The following is a 21,680-nucleotide window of genomic DNA, read 5'->3' as shown; positions in this document are numbered from 1 at the left end:
AGTAACTCCCACAACTATGACATGCCAAATGCAGTCACGTTTACTGGGATTGCACTGGGCATATAGTGGTAGGACTTGACTGGTATTTTGCTTACTATGACTGCCATCAGGTACTCAGACTACATTAGGGGATCTCATTTCATCTGTACGTTTGACTATGTCATTGTCTAAAATGAATGCTTCCCTTCCCCCAGTTTTGAGTCTGCAGGACCTGTGCTGCCGCTCCATAGTGTCCTGCACGCCAGTTCACTTGGTGGAAAAACTTCCCCTCCCCTTTGCCTTAAAGAGCCACCTGAAGTCCTTCTCAATGGCCAACGGATTGAATACCAGGATGATGCAGGGACGCTCATATTCTGTCACTGCCAACAGCGCCAACAAGAGGAACAGCCTGAAGAAATCCAAATTAATCCGCCCCCCTCAGAGCCCCTCTCAGAGCTGTGCCAGGAACAGCTGCAAGATATCTTAGCTCTGAGGGGGAGGCAGTGTGTTCCTGATGAAGGCCTGCGCTCTGGAGTTACTGAGCAGGGCCAGAGCGCCATCTCCGAGGGTCGGCTAGCAGGGGACAGGCTGAGCCACGCCCTTTTCCGAATGTGCTGCGAGATCCGCTTCAGATTTAGCCGCTCCGCGGCGGACTGACTACGGTCTGCATTTGGAGATGAGTCACATAACAAGGGCGTTTTACTTCGAAATCTGGTCTGAGCCATTGTTGCTGTTTTATGTTGAGTATAAAGCATTTATAATATATCATAAATGTTTGACTTTTGGCCAGGGCTCAAAAGGATGGAAGTCGGAGAATGGAATAGGTGTAATATTACATCGTTCCATACAATACCAGCGATTCTGTGTATGATGACTGTACAAGCTGGACCCTGTAATTCAGCAGTTTCCCAGATGGACCTGGGGATGGTCATCTTTGAAATGAATATGAGAATGAATTAAAGAGATTAAATCTATACTGAAATTGAATGGCAGAAAAAAGCAGCTCTTTTAAAATGTATTTGATATGTATTATGTTTGATACTGTTGTGTTTTAATGTTTGGTTTGTATCACAGTTTACTTCTATAAAAGTGTACAGTAATGGGCACTGCAGTCCTTCCAAAAGGAAGATACCAAAGACATTGAGGTGGCTTAAGAGGATGTCTGCACGAAAATGTGTTTTGCAGTTAAGAAGACTATGACTTTCCAATAAACATTGCCACAGGATAAACAGTTCTTGGCTTGTCTCACTGCTCAAACACCTTTGTTGGATGAAAGTGAGTATTAGTTGTTCTCCAAAGTGAAATGCACAATGCTGTGAGTGTAATCAAGAGATATATTACAGTTGTGTGCAAAATAAGAAAATATCAAATGACTTCATATTTTGCCAACATAAATAAGAGACCATGACATATACTATGTCTGAGTAATCTTCATGTCCTTTAAGTGTTTATTTTCAGAAAGCCTAGGTTTTTTGTACTGGCTTACACTGAAGACCTACTAATCTGGGGGTGGATCAGCTACTTGAAAATTCAATATTGCCTTTTTAATATTAATATCAGGGCTAAATTGCCATCCATATCATTTCAAGCATGTAACCCCTCAAATGCCGTTTTCAACCTTTGTTCAGTTAAACGTATACTCCATTACCCATTGTAGCTGTATTGGATGATGAAAAGATAATGTAAAAATAATGTTCTCAGAACATGGCTATTGACTGGGACAAGAATGGGAACACAGCCTAAGAGAGGGGCCAACTCAGCAAATTAAACGTAAGTATTAGAGTTCACTCTTGTTCACGTTTTCATGCTGATTACAAGTGGAAATGCTATAGTCCCATATTTGATGGATTATTAAATAGTTAGAAATTGATAGTTCGTTGTTTCATTTTACATGAAACCTTTAGAAGAATTGATAATACCAGTGGAGCCAATTAAGCTAAACACTTAATTATTCACTAAGTGGGGTTACAGTTTAGTTTTGATTAAACTTGTTAAGGAGTAATTCCTTATGATTTTGAATATGAAAAAAAAGAACATGAATTGTCCATCTTTATCAGTGCTACTGACTCCAGGTCCTGCAGACTGCAGTGTCTGCAGGTATTTTCTCCCGCACTACACCACCTGATTTCACACATTTTTTTTACCTCCATTGTTCAGCAAGTAAGCTCATTGGTGAAATAAGGTGGTATTGTGCATGGTTGGAGAAAATATCTGCAAACACTGCAGGACCTGGAGTTGAGTGGCTTTTTCATTTAACAATTTTAAGCCACAACATCAAAATGTAATACTTTGTAAAATGTTTTACTCAATGTGAATTTTACAGAGAAATAAAATCAAGTTCCCTTGTAGGTTTGCTGTGTACCTTGTTTTCATTTGGACAGTTCCTATGGTTGCTTATTGTAGCTCAGGACAACAACAAATAGTTCGCCTAATAATAATCCATAATAAACATCAGTAGTGTGTGTGTGTGTGTGTATGTGTGCGTGTGTGTGTGTGTGTGTGTGTGGTCAGTCTGTCCAATGTTCATTACAGGATGCTGATAAACATATTGGGTGATGGTAATACTCATATATCCCAATAGTTTTTCAGTTTTTTTATATTTCAGGTGGAAATTTCTCCATATTGCTCTGTCTTCTCTTTTAGATGGAGGAAGAGGCTGCACCATAATTAAAAAAAAATCCCCTTCAGTTTCTTCTCTTGATATTTGTTAATAGAAAAGTAAAGCACTGTTTACTTTCTCCATATTTCCCTCAAGACCTCCTCTCTACTTTCAGGGTCAGCTTTAATTCTCTCTGAATTTCCTTGTTTTCTCTGTAGCCTACTTGACATCTTTCAAGAGGGACAAGAGGGAAGCACAAGTGTAAGAATGACTATGATAGAGTTTGAACTACACATTAATAGGCATCGCTATGGAGCAAGGAGCAAATTTCCCAATTTTAACTTTTTCATGTTTGGATAAAAAATAGGGCATTGCTTGCATTCTCTTATCAAAAATATAAAAATACTTTTTTGGATATCTAACCAATAATTATTGATTTCATGTTTCGGAACATAAAAGCCAGCCACCTCAACCATATATAGACATGCGCAACAATATTGTCGGTAGCACTGTCCACCGAATTAAATTGGTTGGTGTATGGTTGCTACAGAGATAAAGTTAGCATCTAGCTAGCCAGCTATCGAGCTAGCTCATCTAAATGGTTCTCTGCTCGGTCGCTCGGTGTGCTGCTAAGCGTACTAGCGAGGGAGGAAGAGCCCTTCTCGGGTTGTTTCCGTGTGTTGACAGATTGACTACGGAGGAGGAATGGTGTCGTTGACTTGAAATTAGTTTGCAAATTTACCATTATTCTTAAATATCGGGCCAGCACTATGAACCTTCTACCGTCCAATCCTCACGGGAATGGGCTTCTTTACGCCGGATTTAACCAGGATCACGGTGAGAAGTTGGTTCAGCTTTTTCATATTCTGTCTGCTATTTGTTAGTGGCCGTTGCTAGTTGCATAGCACGCTAACGTTTAAGGCCCACAGGCGCAGCCTGTCTGGTATTGTTATTAAACTTGGGGACATTTTAAGACTGCAGATATAGCTGGCTGTCCATATTGCTAGCTAGATATGCAGTCCTTCTTATCAGCTGACTAGCTAGCTAACAGTAGCATCGATACTTTGGATACACTCTCCTTATCAGGTCGTTGGGCACTTCTCCGAATATTTAGGGACAGGAAACCATTTTAGGGACTACCTAGCAAAGTAGCGGTCATAACTAGACGTGTGGGCGAACTAGACATTGATCAGCCTGCGTTGGTGGCAAGAAATGATGCTCTTCATAATGCTAATGCTACGTTAGCTAGCTATTTTGTTCGCTAGCTACATAACATAGCTGCCCAGTGTAATTTATTGCATGTTTACAAGCAGGTTGTCATCGTGAAATTTACCAAAAATGTATGCACGTTAAAGTGATGGCTAGCTGCTCCCTCGTTTGAGGAGAACGCCTTTTTTTCCAAATGCGGTGTGGCCAGTGACCACTTGTAAAGCTTAGAGGGTTCGACCAGAGCTCTGGTTCGACTGCAGCTAGGTGCTAACGTAATGTGCTGTCCGTGAAAAGCAGAATATTCTAAACGTTACGGTTTTGGTGATAAGCATTGTCCAGGCTGTGTAAATGCAGTCCATATCTCATCCTCCAAACCATATTGGTAGTTACTTGTTAGTTAACGAAAAGTGATTTAAAAGTTGTGACGTGACATTTGTCTTAATAATTAGTTTGCTAACATTATCGAAATTGGTTTTGTTTCTGTTAGCTGGATTATTTGACGTAATTATTACAGTCATCGTTTGCGGGGATGGTTCATAAATACTATGACAGTCCTCCAATACATAGCTGAATATGGACAGTGAAGTTTTGCTGTATCATTGGTCAGCAGTGATCTGGCCCCTTTTGTTAACTTGCATGGGCTGATGAATTTAGTGTAGACAATGAAGACAGCTGAGTTATTTCCGTTTAACTTACGAATTTTAGGCTACATTTAGAAAAGCAAGGCCATTGACATTTTAGATGGTGCCCAGGCGAGAGCTCGTATTTTGCAGTAAGCAGTGTTCTGGTGTATAAGAAAAGTGGATCCGCTTTTTGTCTGTGCCCACAGTTGGCCAGTCGAGTAAATTACAGGAGAGGGATTATGCGAAAATAAATAAATAAAACCAGTAATACAACTTTGAACTGTGTCAAAACGTAAAAAGGTTGCATAATTTGTGAATGTATAATACTGTATGTTCAATATCACTGCGTAAAATCTGCATGTAAAAAATCCCATCAAATAGCCTAGATGAGGTCTAAAATTGGAACTTTGTCTCTTTTAGAAGTGGAAGTGCATCCGAAACATTTGGGTTTCATGATTCATTTGTTCTTGAGCCCAGGGTTATCTGCGTTATTTTGTCACAACTTGCATTTGAGACACGTACTCAGCTGGTTCTCAATGGCTTCATTCAGTTTAAACTGAAAACTTTTCTTTTGTTGTCATTTTAAGTAGCCTATTGTGTAAGCTTATTGTGTTATTGTGTAAGTAACCCAGTTTCGTGTTTTCATCTCAGTTTCTATACAGTTGTTTCATGGTTGCAAATAAAATATAATCTTTGTTTGTAATACTCCTCTGATCATTACAATCACACCACACGTGGTTGGAGTAAGGTAACTATAATTTTTAGCACAGTGAAATGATTTAACCCTGAGGGCCAGTTCTGCCCTACCCCAGGACTCTCTCTACATCAAAAATCTATTTTGCATCCCAAATCAACCTGTCACTCATCAATAGATGGCTGAATAACTTATTATTAGTGTGTCAGGCCAGAGAGTCTGTATTTTAGAAGGTATACACTACTTTTTTTATCGGGGGAAAAAAGTGATTTTATTCGTTTTTGGTGTTGTGGCCAGTAAGATGCAAGAGAAAACATTTGTTACCTAATATTACCCGGGGAGGGAGGGTGTGCCTCAAACATTTATCATGGGCTGTGATTCATGAAAATAAAGTGATTCAACTAAAAGAAAAAAAATTAGCTTGTTCTGAATAGATTTATCAGTGGGAGTGGCTTCATAACTTGTGTGTGTGTGTGTTTGTGTGTTTGTGTGTGTGTGGTGGTGATAGTTTGTGCAAAAAGATTAAGGGAATACCCTCCGGTTGTTTCCTAATCTATTATTAATTAATCTGCAATTGGTTCGAAAATTGGGTCGGATTTTACCGGAGGATCTGATTTGACCCGCAAGACAATCTTTGAATAAAAATATGTAGCAGTAGTTATAAAATATGAAATTGGAAAATATTTCAGTGTTACTTTTGGGGTCATTTTAGTAAAATGATCAAGGTTCAGGGCTAAATGTATAAAATTTGGGGGGGCTTTGCTGCTGTTAGACTTAGGCTATATAAACAGGTCAGATCTGATTCAAAGGCAACTGAGGGGTTAAGGTTATGATGATGTTTTAAGAAGGCTGACCTCTGAACTCTGTTACCTGGAAAAGTGGGATGGGTATTTACCCATGTGCTTACTTGGCCTACATCTGGCATCTGCCAAGAGGTTGCTTCAAGTAAAGAAGCAGGCATTTCTTATTTAATAACTTTCAATGGCTAGTTACACCTTCACAAATATACACACCACTGCATCCTTAGTAATAGTGTGTCATGCAGTTGCTTGTTTTAAAGCAACAAAGTTTAAACTTTTGACATATCCTGTTGAAATGCTCTTCTTCTGAAGTTGCTGAAGATAATGCTTTGACAGAAAGTTAACATCACTTAACTTTTTGGTAAACATTTAAAAAAAAAAAACTTTTTTTTAAAAGAAAAAAATCTTATATATTTTAATGTTTTATAGATTTAAGATATGTATATGTTTAAGGTATTTAAACAGAACTCCAAATTTGAGAGCACCAAATTTGTTCTTTGTTATGTTTTTTCATTAAAATATTAATTTTGGATGTTTGACTTTGATGTGTTGTTCACTTGGCAAGCAAGATGCTAGTGGATGCCAAATTCAAGCATAACATTACAGTGTTAAGCCGCGTTTCCACCAAAAGTACTACTTTTCAAGGAACTAAAAGGTCCCTTCAGCCCATGGTTGTCTGCGTTTCCACCATGGTCTAAAGTCCCATGAAGATTAGGCAAATTAGCCCACTGACGTATGAAAAAGCGACGCTGTCGTCGGTCCATCTGTCCTATGATTTCTTCTGTAACCCCATACTACTACCGAAGTAGCCTACGTTATTTTCTAATAACCGGGACAGCCTGGAGGGGTTTATTATTATATATTATTATATACAACGGGTTACCAACAATGACTATATATGGTTACTTTTGTATTTATTGATTTTTATCGATTTAATCACCTGGAATTGAAATATTCTTCTGCAGCCGTTTGGGCATATTTTACCGTTGTCAAGCAAAACTGTTGTTGGTAGTTGAACTTGGACCGTTGTTATGCAACAAATAGGATATAACAGGCATAGTCAGATTGTAACTGTTTTATATAGGCTATCCTCTCAAACACATTCATTATGTTTTTATGCGAACATTCATGGACTGCATTTATATAGCGCTTTTATCCAAAGCGCTTTACAGTTGATGCCTCTCATTCGCCAGAGCGGTTAGGGGTTAGGTGTCTTGCTCAAGGACACTTCGACATGCCCAGGGCGGGGTTTGAACCGGCAACCCTCCGACTGCCAGACAATCGGTCTTACCTCCTGAGCTATGTCGCTATTTCACATTCACTTTCATGTCTTGACATCCGAGGCGACAGAATGCATTCACATTTCCAATATAACTGGCAACAACAGCAGAAAACAAGCACACGTTGTTAACAATTTGCTGTTTGATTACTTTCTCATCGTCAATTCCATATAGGCTAATCGCAAAATGACAAGAATAGAACGAAAACTCGGACTTGCGTGAAAATTTAAATTAGCAGTGGTACAGCCACCGTTTGCTTTCCTTTGAAGTTACTGCTAGCCGAGCAGCGAAGTGTGCCCTCCAGATGCGAACCATGCACCATAAATTAGTCCATAGTCTTCCTGGTCTTTTTGTGGAATTGAAGAATGGCAGAGTAAAATTACGGCAGTCTGAAAAAGCTAAAGGGACGATTACTAGAATTAACCTGTTATTTTACCCTGACAAAAAGTGCGGAAGGTGATTTCCAGTTTGCTTTTACTGTATCACCAATGTGAATTACGCAGAACTACCGCATACCTCACATAACTGTATCAAACGTTTTGAGTCAATTACAACGGGCTAACAAAGAAAATCCGGAAGAAAATATTCAGCAACCAAATTAATCCGTTTGAATGTTTTGGTACGTAATATGCTGTCCCAGCACGAATGCTTAGCATTTTATAAAACGAATACTAAAGCAAGAAAAGAACAGAAGAGCACACGTTGTAATTCCAAGACGTTGGTAGGCTATAACCAAAACTAGGCTACTGCGCCGCATAACATACAAGTTTGATTTGAAGTTATTATGAAAATAAATCTGTTTGCGGCTGCAGATTTTTAAATATGGCGGTTGAAATAAAACAAATAACACTGCAAGTAGTCGACCAATCAGAAATTTTCAGCGCTTGCGCCCCACCCCAAAGGTTCCGGTACTTTTGGAAAGTACTACCCCCCGAGCAGGAACTTTTTGGGGGGTAAAATAAAATAAAATAAAATAAACTAAATTTAGACCCTAGTTCCTGCGGTCGAAACGCACTGAGTTCCTCAAAAGGTTCCTAGTTCCGGGGTAAAGTTCCTGCGGTGGAAACGCGGCTTTACACAAAAAAATATTCAAACAGAAGTAAAATAATTAAAATAATAATTTAAAAAAAGCTACTAGACTATAGAGTAGGACAACTCTTGTAAAGTGCTGGCCTGGGAACATTGCAGGGCTCTTGCCAGGAGTTTATGACCAAGTAGTGCTGAGGTATCCGTCATGATATCAAATAATACTACAACTAATGTTATCAGTTTTAGGTAGGCTGAAGGGAAACTTTACAAGGTGGTGTTGCAGATTCACAAGGTGGTGCAGCACCCCTGTTACAGTTTGAGGAGAACCCTGCATGGCCAATGTAATGCACAACTAGAGGTGCTAGACGTGGGACGGTTTGTCTGAGGACTTATTCAGACTGTGTGAGTTTACTGGAAGGAGGTGGTATGTGGATGGTATGTGAAAGATATTTACGACACAATACACATAATTCCAAATTGTTCAGTAGTATTTTGAATCCATCACTATGTTGATTGACATTGACAGCAGTTGGTGATTTACTCTAGAGTTGCAAAAATTTTGTGTTAATCAGAACACATTGTCTATCAACAGAAAATTGTGTATGATATTGCAAAGTTTGAGATTACATTTGTATGGAATTTCTGAACTTTTTCCTGACTATTCCGATAAGTAGGTGGCATGTGATCTCTGTTAGACAGCCTGGCAGCCAGTGTTGCTGCAGTTGTAGTGTGTGACACAAGCTTTTAGTGACTGGCTTTAGAGCAGTGGTCGCGTTAAGTGCATTGCTTTAAGCAGAAAATGTAGGGTAAAAAATACGTTGTGCTATTTAAAGCAGATATTCCAAGATGTTTTTTTTAATTTTTTTTAAAGATTACAATGAGTGATGACCCAGGTGATGACCCAGACTTGAACCACAACAAAATAATTACTCCTGTTTCTTTGAGCCAATCATCTTTCAGTGTCTGACACATTTGTGTTGTTTATTGATCATGATATTTATACGGCCGTTGCTAGCATTGAGAGATTCAGTCACTAAGGGCTTAATTTGAATGAAAAGTTGAAAAAGAGAATAGCTTGCTAAAAGTATATTAAAACAGAAATCTAGGCGGTTTTTAAATATTAGCCTATTAGCCTGTGTTGCAAAAATTTATTTTGATCAGAATGCCAAAACATTGTTTGTAACGTATTTCACCCCCTATTCCCTTTCATCCTGCTTCTGTTACACGTGTCATTAAAAAATGATGAACAACATACATTTATTGTGTTATTGTGAGTTGCCATATTATGGCAACAATTTAGCAGTCATCACATCCAAGGAAACATAAATCTTGTATTAGGCCTATGTAATCTTAGCTACAGTTTAGGCATGGTCATATTGGATATGGATTGCTAGTTGGTTTGCCAGTGATTCACACATGGACACAATCCCTTATTAACAGCATAAGTAGTGACCCACTCATAAGCTAACTGCCTTTTCCCCCACTGGTCCCTCTCCACTTTTATTCTTCATTGCTATGATGAAACATACTTTTACAGTGTGTATGTATGCACGCGAGTGTAGTGTTGTGCTCTCAGTAGTGTAGAACATTTTCAGTGGACTGAGCATGCTGATACCTTGTTTCCATGGCGCTGCTGGATCACATGCGCCTGGCACATGCTTGTACATTTTGTGAGTCATGCAGCTGTGGGCAGGAGGCTGCCAACTGCATCCTTCCTGTGCTGTACGGATGTGTGCTGGCAAAGAATTAAGTTCAGCTAGTTGACCTGTGGCAATGGGTCTGCAGCGGTAGGGCAGCTTCTCAGTCAGAATCATGTACAGGAGTGTGAGGGAGTCCAGCGTAATGTGTTTGAGCAGCCATGCAAACTGTAAACGCTTGCAAAGTAGACTACCGTTTGTTTTGTTTTTTTTTTACAATGCAATTGTTTAGGCTAATGCAGACTGCAACATTGGTAAACATCTAGCTTGATATGTCTTGAGAACTGAAACTCAAGGTCTCTGAAGTCACACTGAAACTGCTGTGCACGGTGTCTGCTGTCAGACTGTGTGGGTTTCCGAAAAGAACATATTTGGAAAGTTTCCCCTAGTGTGCATGGTGGTATTTTCCTGTTATGATTTCTTTTCCCAATAACGCTGAAATTCCTGTGTAGTAAAGTGTATTTTTCTCTATTGACCACACGGGGCCAGATATAGGCTACTACTCTTGTTTTCTGTTGTTTAGCCTAATTGACTCTTAAAGTAATTTTTTGGAGAAAAAAACTGAATTTGGCAATGGCACACACACAAACACACACATAGCCTACATGGTACCTGTGCTGGAACAAGTACTGTTTTGACTCGAATGTTAGTTACATTACATTACATTACATTACAGGCATTTAGCAGACGCTCTTATCCAGAGCGACTTACACAACTTTTTACATAGCACTTTACATTGTATCCATTTATACAGCAGGATATATACTGAAGCAATGCAGGTTAAGTACCTTGCTCAAGGGTACAACGGCAGTGTCCTTACCCGGGAATCGAACCTGCGACCTTTCGGTTACAAGCGCAGTTCCTTACCCACTGTGCCACACTCCGTCCCTAGTTCATAATCCTAAATTGACACAGTATGTTCAAATTATTTATGTGCAACATTTTGTGGATCCCGGACGCAAGGGTCCAGGGGACATTTAAGGGATAGTTGACTTTCTTGGGAATTATGATATTTTATATAAGTTTTAGTGTATATTTTTGATTGGCTCAGATATTTTTTGTCAACTTTACAGTAGTGGGTATCGGGACATCGGGGCCAAAGCAAGAAAAATGTACTGTCGGTGTACAAGCTACTTTAGAAGTGTATTTTATAGTCTGGGGCCATGCTAGCTGACAGGTCACCAGAAACTGCTCTGAATATTGAAATATCCTTCATTAGGCACAAAACCTTTCTCTGGAGATCAAAAACATGCACTGAAACTAAACATCAAAAAAACCCAAACCGCCATTTTCCTGGTAAAATTTGAAATCAGACTGACAGGAATATGGTGTTTTTTTATACTGGTAAGTCAAAGTAGCCTACATATTCGTGAGCAATGGCTATTGCAACAATATTACATTACATTACATTACAGGCATTTAGCAGACGCTCTTATCCAGAGCGACTTACACAACTTTTTACATGGCACTTTACATTGTATCCATTTATACAGCTGGATATATACTGAAGCAATGCAGGTTAAGTACCTTGCTCAAGGGTACAACGGCAGTGTCCTTACCCGGGAATCGAACCTGCGACCTTTCGGTTACAAGCGCAGTTCCTTACCCACTGTGCCACACTCCGTCCTGGCCAATATAATTTCCATCAAATTGTTGTGGAATATATATGCCTCGCAGCATAGGCCTACTATATTGAGCTACATAACTGATTAAATCCCTTAATGCCTTGATTTGGATATGCCCTTCAGTCTTACCCATTGTCTCACAGAGACCCTAAGAGTATGTCAGCCTCTTGTGACAGTTACTGTACTGTTATATTCTGAAATGAGTCTTTGCTTGACACAAATGTATGGTCCTTTCTGTCCATTTTGTTAAATAAACAAGCTGTGGACAAGCTAGATACAGTTATATAAAATGCACTCTTTCATTTGCACCAAATAGGTTTTCATGTGCTTATTATTTGATGTGAATTAAAATAAATTTAGTCCACCTGATTACTTTTGGCAACAACTTTCGTGCATTTGTTCAAAACTTATTGGAGTTATTGGTTCTTTTCCACAGATCTTTCAACGAAAAAGGCAGACGTGTACTGCTCATTGGAAGGCAAACTTTCAGTGGGTTGAGCTTCAACATGTTTCAGAAATTGTTGGCATTTAAATCAGCCTGATAGTTGTTAGATCAGCTCATTCTTGTTCTTCTAGTTTTCAGAGAAGAGGCATCACATAGCATAAGAACCTTAATGGACTGTGACACTATTTACTCACACGCTTACAAAGTAACTTTGATGTTCTTTTATTCGTATGCAGTTTGTTTTGACTGTTACTCTGGGAGCATCCAAGCCTTATGGTTTATAGAATGTGTCAGGTGTGCATCTTGTTACCCTAGATATTTGATGTTAACTGAGCAAATTATTATTCACAGAATGCCTTAACATGGTAAAATATAGGGCAACAAATGGTGATGCTTTATACGTAGGCCTAATATTAGCCTACTACTTAGCTGTTACCCTCAGTGGAATTTCACATACAGAGGTAGTCTAGATGTAAAAAAGGAGGATTTTCGCATATTCAGTTCGCTTTTTTGTTTGCGTGTGCATATACATTAATCATAAACAGCAACTAAAAAGCCTTTGGGAAAGAATGTGGGTGGAGTAATTGAAAGTGGTCACAGTATGAGTGTGTAATCTGAAGTGTTTAACCATACCCTTATTTTCATCCCAGGCTGCTTCGCATGTGGAATGGAGAATGGATTCCGAGTGTACAACACAGATCCTCTTAAAGAAAAGGAAAAGCAAGGTACAGATAACTGTGAGAACGCAGTGGTTGAATTTTATTCGTATTTGTGGTATATTAGTAACCACACATTGCATGTTCCTGTGTGTAAGTGAAATTGACAAAGGAATTAGGCTACATTTCTTGAGGTTAAATTATTGAATCAATTTTATTATTGACAGTCCTAGCACCACAATCTACCGCAAACATTGGGAGCCGTGGTTGCAGCTGCTTCCCGTGTTGCATTGTAGTTATTTTCAGTTGTGATTTGTGTCACATTAGTATGGTGTCCAAAGTCTTTTAAATATTCAATACCTGGTCATGCAACTTTTGTCTTATCAGTGAAATCTGCCTTTTTGCCCTTTCAAGTGCTTTATTCATCTGTCCTCATGCAAGAGTTTTGTCTTGCGTCATCATTTCATGACGTAAAGAAGAGACGTAAGAAGAGACTTGACTAAAAAAAAAATTCAGTCTGGCCACTTGTAAAAGTATTGTGTGGATAGTCACCCAAAATAAATCAGATTTGAAAAGCAATTCCAGTTTGAGCATTATGGCCAGCTGTCTAAACACAGCTGGAGAATGGTCTGGTAAACCCTTTTTAATATAAATTAAGCAGACTTGTTTATTTCTGATTATATTACCTTACATTCCAATCTTCAACATCTAATCATTCAGAATCAACAGACTTGGAATCTTTTTTTTAATTAATAAACATGTGAATCTTTTTAAAATTAATAAACATGTGAATATGTGACCGCGTGAGATCGTAAAAAACCAATCCCCAAACCCCCCTCTCCACCTACCTACCCTTCAATCCCACATGATAAACCTCCACCCCCCACTTATTGATTGAGTCGACTTGGATTCTTTTTCTTGCATGACAAATCAGTCATGTGTAGAGATGGATCACAGCCTTTACTAGAACTGTTATATTAGCATGGGAGGGACGCACTGCCATTGGGAGTCATTACCAGTTTCCAATGGATGTAATATGTCTTGTGTGCATTTAATGGAGGCTTTTAAAGAACACTGTTGGTAAAACAAGACTCCTCTGCAGATCTTCTATCTGACATCTAGTTTCCTTGGATGAGCAAAGACAACAAGGAGAAGTTAATTATTCTCAGGGAAGAACGCCTGCACGTGACCCACTGCACATGACCAGTTCTTAGGCCGTCTATTTTAAATCACAATACAGTCATGCTGTTGAGTTAATGAGTGGAGGTCAGACATACGATGCCTGTAGCCTTTTCCTGGTGTCCTCTACAGTAAATGTGTGAGTTGACTGTAATCCTCCCAATTCGTTGTAAACAATCTGTGCTGGGTTTTACATTTTAAGTTCAGATGTGTGCTGATGATGTAGGAAATGATGGAAAGCATTAGTGTGCTGGAGAGGAGTGGTGTAAACCATAAATATAACTGAGTTTATGTGCAATTAATGTCCAAATTTAAGGCTTGCTGGACTGTGGTCTCTAGTGGTTTGCTGGATTGTCGTATCGTGTCGTTTGCTTGCCGAAGTGGCAGCCGTCTCTTCTTCTGTGTTCTCTTGCTCGAGCGACTGCTGAAGCACCCGTCCTCTGTCTGTATGCCCTTTCAGAGTTCTTGGAGGGCGGGGTAGGCCATGTGGAGATGCTGTTCCGGTGTAACTACCTAGCACTTGTTGGAGGTGGAAAGAAGCCCAAGTACCCACCTAATAAAGGTACATTAATAATCATCTCACTTCCACTTACAGCTGAAGCCCAAACTGTGAGAAGGAAGCTTTCTGTCTTTGGACTTAATTTCATTACGAAAGTACATATGCTTTGATATGTATGAAATTATTTAGTATTTGATGTGCTGTTGGTTTAATCTTTAGCAATATGATAAAGCACTTCTTCGGCTAGAATACGAACGCTCTTATTGACGCAATTATTATTGCTGTTCTCAGTGATGATTTGGGATGACCTGAAGAAGAAGACCGTGATAGAGATTGAGTTCTCTACAGAGGTTAAAGCGGTTAAACTTCGGCGAGACAGGTAATTTAGTGTAATGTTCCTGTCCTCTTCTGACTGCTTATAAATCAGGGGGTGGCAGAGACAGAGTGGATGAGGAAATGACACAGAGTGAGTGTGTTTTTGGCTCCTGCCCTGGTTCCTTCACTGGGAGACCTGTGTTGATGTGATACCAATGTGGCTGATGGAAGTGTGACATTAGGAATCTTTCTCCAAAATTTGGAAGTCTTGCTCCAGTTTCTTGGGAAGTTTCATCACCTGGGGCTCTGGGGCAGTCTGGGTTGTTCCAACCAGAGGTACTCATAGCAGATGTAGCTTTAGATTGAACTTGAGATTAATTTTAATTTCCCTCTGAAATTGTACAGTAATTCTTTGTGAAATTCATACTTGATTAGAAGTGGGTTATACTGTGCCATTTTAATTAGCTATATCTTTCTTAGCCATCTCTGCATTAAACCACATTTGAATGGAGGTCTTTACTTGCTTGTCTGCCCTCCAGATGTTTGCACTGCAGATTTGATGCATTGCTTTCATCTCTATGCTCAGTGGTTCTATGTGTATGAAAGCTCAGTGAATGTGTCTCTGTTGGTTCCAGAATTGTGGTGGTTCTAGACTCCATGATCAAAGTCTTCACATTCACTCACAACCCACATCAGCTGCATGTGTTTGAGACCTGTTACAACCCTAAAGGTACGTCCATTAGAGTCACACCTTCTCCCAGCGAGCTTCCGCCTGGACCACGGCAGGCCTAAAAGTGCATGTTCTTCTCCCCGTGTGTCAGTCATTGTATCGAACATGTATGCAATGGACAGGGAAAGCATGTGTACAAAGGCATTATATCCAAGGTGGCCTTTATTTAAGCTTGAATGAAAAATGAAAATGAATTATTTTTTAATGAGAGTACTCTGATAGCATATGTACATGAGAGTTCATGTCCAGACCCCGTTTCCTGTTCAATGCAAGGTTGCAAATGACTAGGCATTAAGGACGGTGTTTCTCGCTCATACTGTATAGATATTGAATCCTGACCTGACTCATTCTTTCAGACATTTATACAGCTCAGAGGGAATTCTCAGTGTCTGTGTGTAATAATGATCTCTCAGTGATCTCATTATTACACCATTCTTTTGCAGCTGCAAAAGCAATATGGCTTTGAATTAGGGCAATCCTCAGTAATGACTATGAAGACCTTCGTACTTACCCAATTCTGTTTCCATAAGCTATGGGACCATTGAAATGTACCAGCTATACCAAGTCTGTAGGTGCAGTGCTCATAATACAACACTTCACAAACATGTTAAAAAATGTCCAACTATTGAAGCAGAAGGCCCAAACATTTAAGGTCTGATGTCCAGCACTTAATCAGTGGGTTCGATTTCATGCAATTCATTGACTTTCCTTCCTCTCTGCCCTGGAAGGTCTTTGTGTCCTGTGTCCAAACAGCAACAATTCCCTGTTGGCCTTCCCTGGGACCCACTCTGGGCACGTGCAGATAGTGGACCTGGCCAACACGGAGAAGCCCCCAGTGGACATCCCTGCCCACGAGGGAGCTCTGTGCTGCATCGCCCTCAACCTGCAGGGCACACGGATAGCCACTGCCTCTGAAAAGGTGTGGCCTGCCAGTGCAGTCACTGATTATGTGCTGCCACAGGTAGCAGTTTGAAAACCATGGGGCTTCTCGATCGTAACAAAGTGTACAGCCATTACGTGGTGTGAGGAACACATTTAGCCGGCGGCGATACTGAGGGTACAGGCACTGGACCTGAGCCTACTAATTGCAGATGACTGTTTTATGTGTCATTCACTGTGTGCTGGTCATGGTTCGTGTTGCAGGGGACTCTCATTAGAATATTCGACACCTCGGCCGGCCACTTGATCCAGGAGCTGAGAAGGGGCTCTCAAACGGCCAACATTTACTGGTGAGCGACGTGCTCCAGCTCAGGCGCTAGCATGCTTAGCTCCCGGATGTCTATCACTGGCTGTTGTCTCATGACGTTTGTTTCCCTCCAGTATTAACTTCAACCAGGACGCATCCCTCATCTGCGTGTCCAGCGATCACGGCACTGTGCACATATTTGCAGCCGAGGATCCCAAAAGGAACAAACAGTCCAGGTCTGCGGCAGATTTATTTGTCCTCAGCTCTGTGCTTTATACAAATTATGCCACAGCGATGCGGTGTTGGCTGCAGTCCATGCTAGCGCTGCCCTGTCTATGTGTCGTTAAAGCCATCATTATTAGAGCCTGCACTGACTTGTTTCGCCTTTTGTTTTTTGGTTTGCAGCTTGGCTTCAGCAAGCTTCCTTCCCAAATACTTCAGCTCTAAGTGGAGCTTCTCCAAGTTCCAGGTCCCGTCTGGGTCCCCCTGCGTCTGTGCCTTTGGAACGGAGCCCAACGCGGTCATAGGTACGGCTGGGCTGCTAGCTCCTGTCACAGTTCCAGCGGGAAGAAGCATTACGCGCTCTCAAGTTCCTGGAGGAGCTGCAGACAGGACTGAAAACAACTGAAAGGGGAAATGAAATCTCTTGGGCGTTGTTCTAAGGAAGTGTCAGCATTTTAGTGCTCTAGAGTGCACTCACTGTAGACGTTGGGCCACTGCCCAGCGGTGAGCTGGTGCAGAGCTGTTCTGCAGGGTGGGGCGCAGTCGGACTGGGCAAAGGGCAGTCCACAGGCAGAGAAACGGTTGCCTTGGTACCAGAGTATACCTGGCAGCTTTCTGTCTGGAACAGGCCTGACATTAGTGGGCTCGTTTTTAATAACTATCTGCGCTTGCAATTTATACCGAGGCTAAAACTAGGGGTGCTTGTATAGTTCAGTTGATACATTTAACACTGCAGTGTATAACCTGAGAATATATTCAATTAGATGACTTCAAAATCAGGCTTTCGATACTTTTTCCCTAAATGTTGATTTGTGGAAGTGTTTCCAATACTCTACTTCTGCACCATTTTCCAGTTACAGGCTCAGTGTAAAATAAGAGTTGAAGGTCTGTAAATTCTAAACGTACATTTTAAAGTGCAGTGTAAGAGAACTTGAGTTCTATTCTACTAGAAGGAACCGCCTCTTATGTTTGTTTTCATTCTTGCTGCACTGCCCTCGTGTGGAAATATTCAGAAGTTTTATGACCTTGTTTGTTAAAGTTCACACTAGGATAAAAGTGAAATACTCCCATTTCTCTTTTTAAGCAAAATGCTTTCTGTGCCAAGTATTCACTGGTTTCTAGCTGTTGCAAGAATGATATATATATATATTATTGTTTTTTTCCCCTTCCCCAGCTATATGTGCTGATGGCAGCTACTACAAGTTCCTTTTCAACCAAAAAGGGGAGTGTTCAAGGGACGTCTACGCACAGTTTCTGGAAATGACAGACGAGAAGATCTAAGCGGCAGCAGTAAGGACTCGTGTGGAGAGTGTTTTTCGTGAGCGGCCTTTTCAAACCTGCCTGCTGCGGACAGACCGAAACGGCACACCATGGCCAGTGACCGTCCCGAGGGGGAGGGGAGGGGGCTGTCACTGAGACCTGGAGACAAAATGGGACAAGGAGGAGGGTGAAGACCAAGTGGACTCGCGACCGTGTGCCAGATTGAGTTTTATTTCCTTTTTTCCTGGGTTAACTATAAAAAGACCTGTCTGAACAGTCAGTGAAGGATGATCACACAGATGGTCCACAGCACAGTGGAACAAACTGATCCAGAACTCCTCATGCAACTATGAGAGAAGAGGGAAATTTATTTTTGAAAAGACAGTAGTTGCTTTATTTTTAAATGGCATTTCAAAGAGGGCTGGACTGCCTGTCCATTTTTGAAGCCCCTTATGAGAGTTGAACACACTAAAAGAATGTCTTCTGTGGAATTCACTTTGATTTTTTTTTTAAAGAATAGTTGATTCTGTTATTGTTAGTAAATGCTCTTGTCAACTAACACCACATGACCCAGCATACAAGGTGGGTTATACATACATGTGTAAAATACCTAGTAGCACTAGATTTTTGTTTTTAGTGTAAACCCATTATGCCAGACTGAACCTATATAACTATAGATTATATGTATAGAAAAGTAAAAAAAAAAACATCAGAATTGGTTTTTGCATTTCATGTTACTCACCTGTATGTAAAATTCTATAATCTGTCAGATTTTACACTAAAATGCCAGTGTTTTTCTCAGTGCTGCAGACTGCATAGAAGACTGGAAGTGCTCGGTTGCAAAGTGTTTGCAGTAGCACAAATTAGTCAATTTCTGAGCAGTTGGCATTTGAAAAGGACAAAGTTACATAAAATACACAGCTGTATCATAAAAACATACATTTTTGTTGAAATTCATGATTTTTGAGAATAAAGAGGTATTGTGTATCAGTATGGATGTGTTATAGCTAGTCTCAAAATGGTTGTTGAATTGTAAAACTGAGAGAATCCAATCGGCTTCCGTTTGATGCCATACGCTCTGATTTTCCAAATTTGTTCTCTCTGTTATTTGAGAATTAAGAAATTTCACCAACAAGGTGACTAGAACAAACATTACCGGTGTTTCTCATCATAAGTGTTCCATCTCTCCAACAAATCTGCACTGAATATAGCTTGGTCATGCATAGCCTCCAGCTGCAACCTTATTGTTTTTGAATACACTAACTGAACTTATAAATTTTCCTTGTTTTATACATCTTATGCCTATATTATCAGACCTTCCTTCTGTGAAGCAGATGAGTTCAGCCTGGAACTGGCTTTCTGATTACTTGCTAATTATATTTGGCTTATTTATGATTCTGGGACACAGCGGTGCACTAGTGACTACAAATCTCTCACAAATCTCCCACATTATACCGCTTGTAATTTGCAAAGCGGATGAGATGAAGCTAATGTAAAGTCTTAAAATCAACCTGCACTGTCAGCTAATTAGACCTTGTGCTTAGTGTGTATACTACCTGTAAGTGTATTAACCCTCCATGTATCTGCCAGTTAACCCTTTCTGTGTATATTTTATTTCCTCAGATGAAACACAATGATGAATGCTGATCTTTGCCTCATTTTTACAGCCACAGTCTTGAATGTAAATGTGTTGATGATCAGATTCTGATCTGCACAATGTGTGAGTTGTGATGAAACATCCATATATCAGCCATGCACTCAGCATGGGGTGGGGGGACACGAACAGAGGAACAGCATTGGGGCACTGCATACATTCTGCATTTTGAGACTTAAATTGAAATATATTGTTTACTAATAATTGAAATGTCTATGCCTAATATGTCAGCCATGTCTATAAAGCCTTTTCTGTCTGTATTGTGAGGATATGCTTCATAAATACTGAGATGAGGACATTTGCACACCTGGCAAATTCACCCTTTGCACAGAATAGCTCAAAAATCAAAGAAACCTCCACACACAATTGTCATCCTGCAAATTTTGCTTACCACCACATTGGAAATTGCTAACATTTTTGGCCTACTGAAACTTTAGATTTTTTCCAGTGTGCCATTAAGTGAATCTTAGTGTGCAGAAGTTTATTTTTATTTCTATACTTCATGCCTTCCCATTTAGCATCTCTTTGAATAACCTAATCTAAACCTTTCAAAACCCTTAGCCATTTTACTTGCCTCTGCACAGTTCGTATGTTTTTTTTTTCAGTGTGGTTTGTTCATAATTTTAAATACTTTCACATTTTCAGTACAATGGCACAGTGGTTGGGCCCTGTTTTCTTGGTAGTCAGCTTCAAGCAAACAAATGTGAAAATATTCAAAATAATATTGACGAACTATGCAATTATGAGTATTATAAAAAATTAAATAAAAACAGAATCAAGTCACAATGAGGCACGGTTGTCTGATTTACCTCAGATGGACAATCATTTTTTAAAGTCTGTTGTCATAAGCAGATGTGAATCAGGTGGACGTCTGAGACCGTTTCTGACATTCAAAAGGAGTTTTCAGATCCATTTGATGGTCCACAGACAAGTGTGTCTTATTGCACTTGATAGACAAGTAACTCAAAATTCTTCTCTTCCAACCAGACTTGCCTTGATATTTGAAAATTCCGACTAGTAGAACAAATGTTACACTTCATGCTTCAGCATCATTCATTACAATCCATTGCTCTTGGTTACACAATCTGTTTTTAGTTTGGGCGGGTGGCCATATTGAATACAATAAGTGATTCATTCTTTTCCAGTATGCTAAACCATTTAGGCTTTTTACACATTTGTTTATCAAAGCAGTGCAGTATACATCCATGTTGATTGCCAGCAAAATGTAGATTTGGTGTAATCCTTTTGCTTAAAAGGTCTCCAACTTTTGATTTGAGCACCTGCAGAAATTATTTAAAAATTTTGATTACAGGTAGCCCATATTAATCCAGTTGATATTGTAGTGCACATCAGTGGACAGTATAAAAGCCTTGCTGGACAGTGTCCCAATTTTCACCTTTGAAATCCAGCAATTATCTTCCTAAATTCTGTGTACATGTAGTACAGCCTACATGTAGGACAGTGGAGCTGAAGCACGATCTTGTGCAACATCCGCAGGTGTAACCGCTAAACCTTTCTCGAAGGCATTTGCGCAGCCATTCCAGTAACCGTGTGGATGGTGTTTTCGAATTCCCATGATCTAATATGACTCATTTTCAGTTCCCTGAAATGGCTGCATGTTGTTTCAGTGTGTAAACAAGCTGCGTGCTGTCTAGGCCAAAGGCTTCCACATGGTCTGTGCTCTAACACAAACCTGTAAAAGAGGTTTTAATCTCAATGTGACTTCCTAGTCAAATAAAGGTTCATGCGTACAGCGCTGGAGCTGATAAACCGCCTCTGATGAGAGCACGAGTACGTGCGTTCGTTTGCTGCGGAAGGTGCACGTCTGCAAAACAGTCTGTGTGCACACGGACACACCGACCATGTTGAAGGCTGAAGGGGCCGTGTGGACGGTGCTTTCAGCCGCAATCGCGTCACTGCGGATGCACAAGCCGGCTCACGCCAGGTACTGCAAAGGAGAAAGTCCAGCTGTATTCAGTAAAAACTGCAGGGGATCTCA

The 21,680-nt window shown here is 40.2% G+C and overlaps 2 protein-coding genes across 2 annotated transcripts in view; both read left to right on the top strand.

The window, feature by feature from the left end:
• Positions 1 to 2,327, top strand: part of rab40b (RAB40B, member RAS oncogene family) — a 35,116-nt gene extending 32,789 nt beyond the window's left edge. Inside the window, exon 6 of the mRNA XM_035406450.1 lies at positions 195 to 2,327. Coding sequence (XP_035262341.1) covers positions 195 to 466 — 272 coding nt within the window. The 3' untranslated portion in view covers positions 467 to 2,327. The remainder of the gene's footprint in view (positions 1 to 194) is intronic.
• Positions 2,328 to 3,131: 804 nt separating this feature from the next.
• On the top strand, positions 3,132 to 19,941 carry wdr45b (WD repeat domain 45B). The gene is made up of 10 exons (XM_035404148.1): positions 3,132 to 3,415; positions 12,631 to 12,705; positions 14,276 to 14,377; positions 14,606 to 14,693; positions 15,265 to 15,359; positions 16,088 to 16,278; positions 16,503 to 16,588; positions 16,680 to 16,781; positions 16,951 to 17,072; positions 17,942 to 19,941. Exons 1-10 carry the CDS (start codon positions 3,349 to 3,351, stop codon positions 18,046 to 18,048), a joined length of 1,035 nt encoding a protein of 344 aa, XP_035260039.1. The 5' UTR covers positions 3,132 to 3,348; the 3' UTR covers positions 18,049 to 19,941.
• Positions 19,942 to 21,680: the final 1,739 nt, after the last annotated feature.

This window comes from Anguilla anguilla, chromosome 2, assembly GCF_013347855.1.
Source record: "Anguilla anguilla isolate fAngAng1 chromosome 2, fAngAng1.pri, whole genome shotgun sequence".
Lineage (NCBI taxonomy): Eukaryota > Metazoa > Chordata > Actinopteri > Anguilliformes > Anguillidae > Anguilla > Anguilla anguilla.
The sequence above is the reverse complement of the archived record's forward strand: the minus strand, read 5'-3'. Positions and strand labels throughout refer to the sequence as shown.

Excerpts from the sequence above, each read along its gene's own strand:
- wdr45b (XM_035404148.1), top strand. The coding sequence starts at position 3,349 with ATGAACCTTCTACCGTCCAATCCTCACGGGAATGGGCTTCTTTACGCC. Across the intron at positions 12,706-14,275 it reads TAAAGAAAAGGAAAAGCAAG|AGTTCTTGGAGGGCGGGGTA; the intron begins GTACAGATAACT and ends ATGCCCTTTCAG. Across the intron at positions 14,378-14,605 it reads CAAGTACCCACCTAATAAAG|TGATGATTTGGGATGACCTG; the intron begins GTACATTAATAA and ends TGCTGTTCTCAG.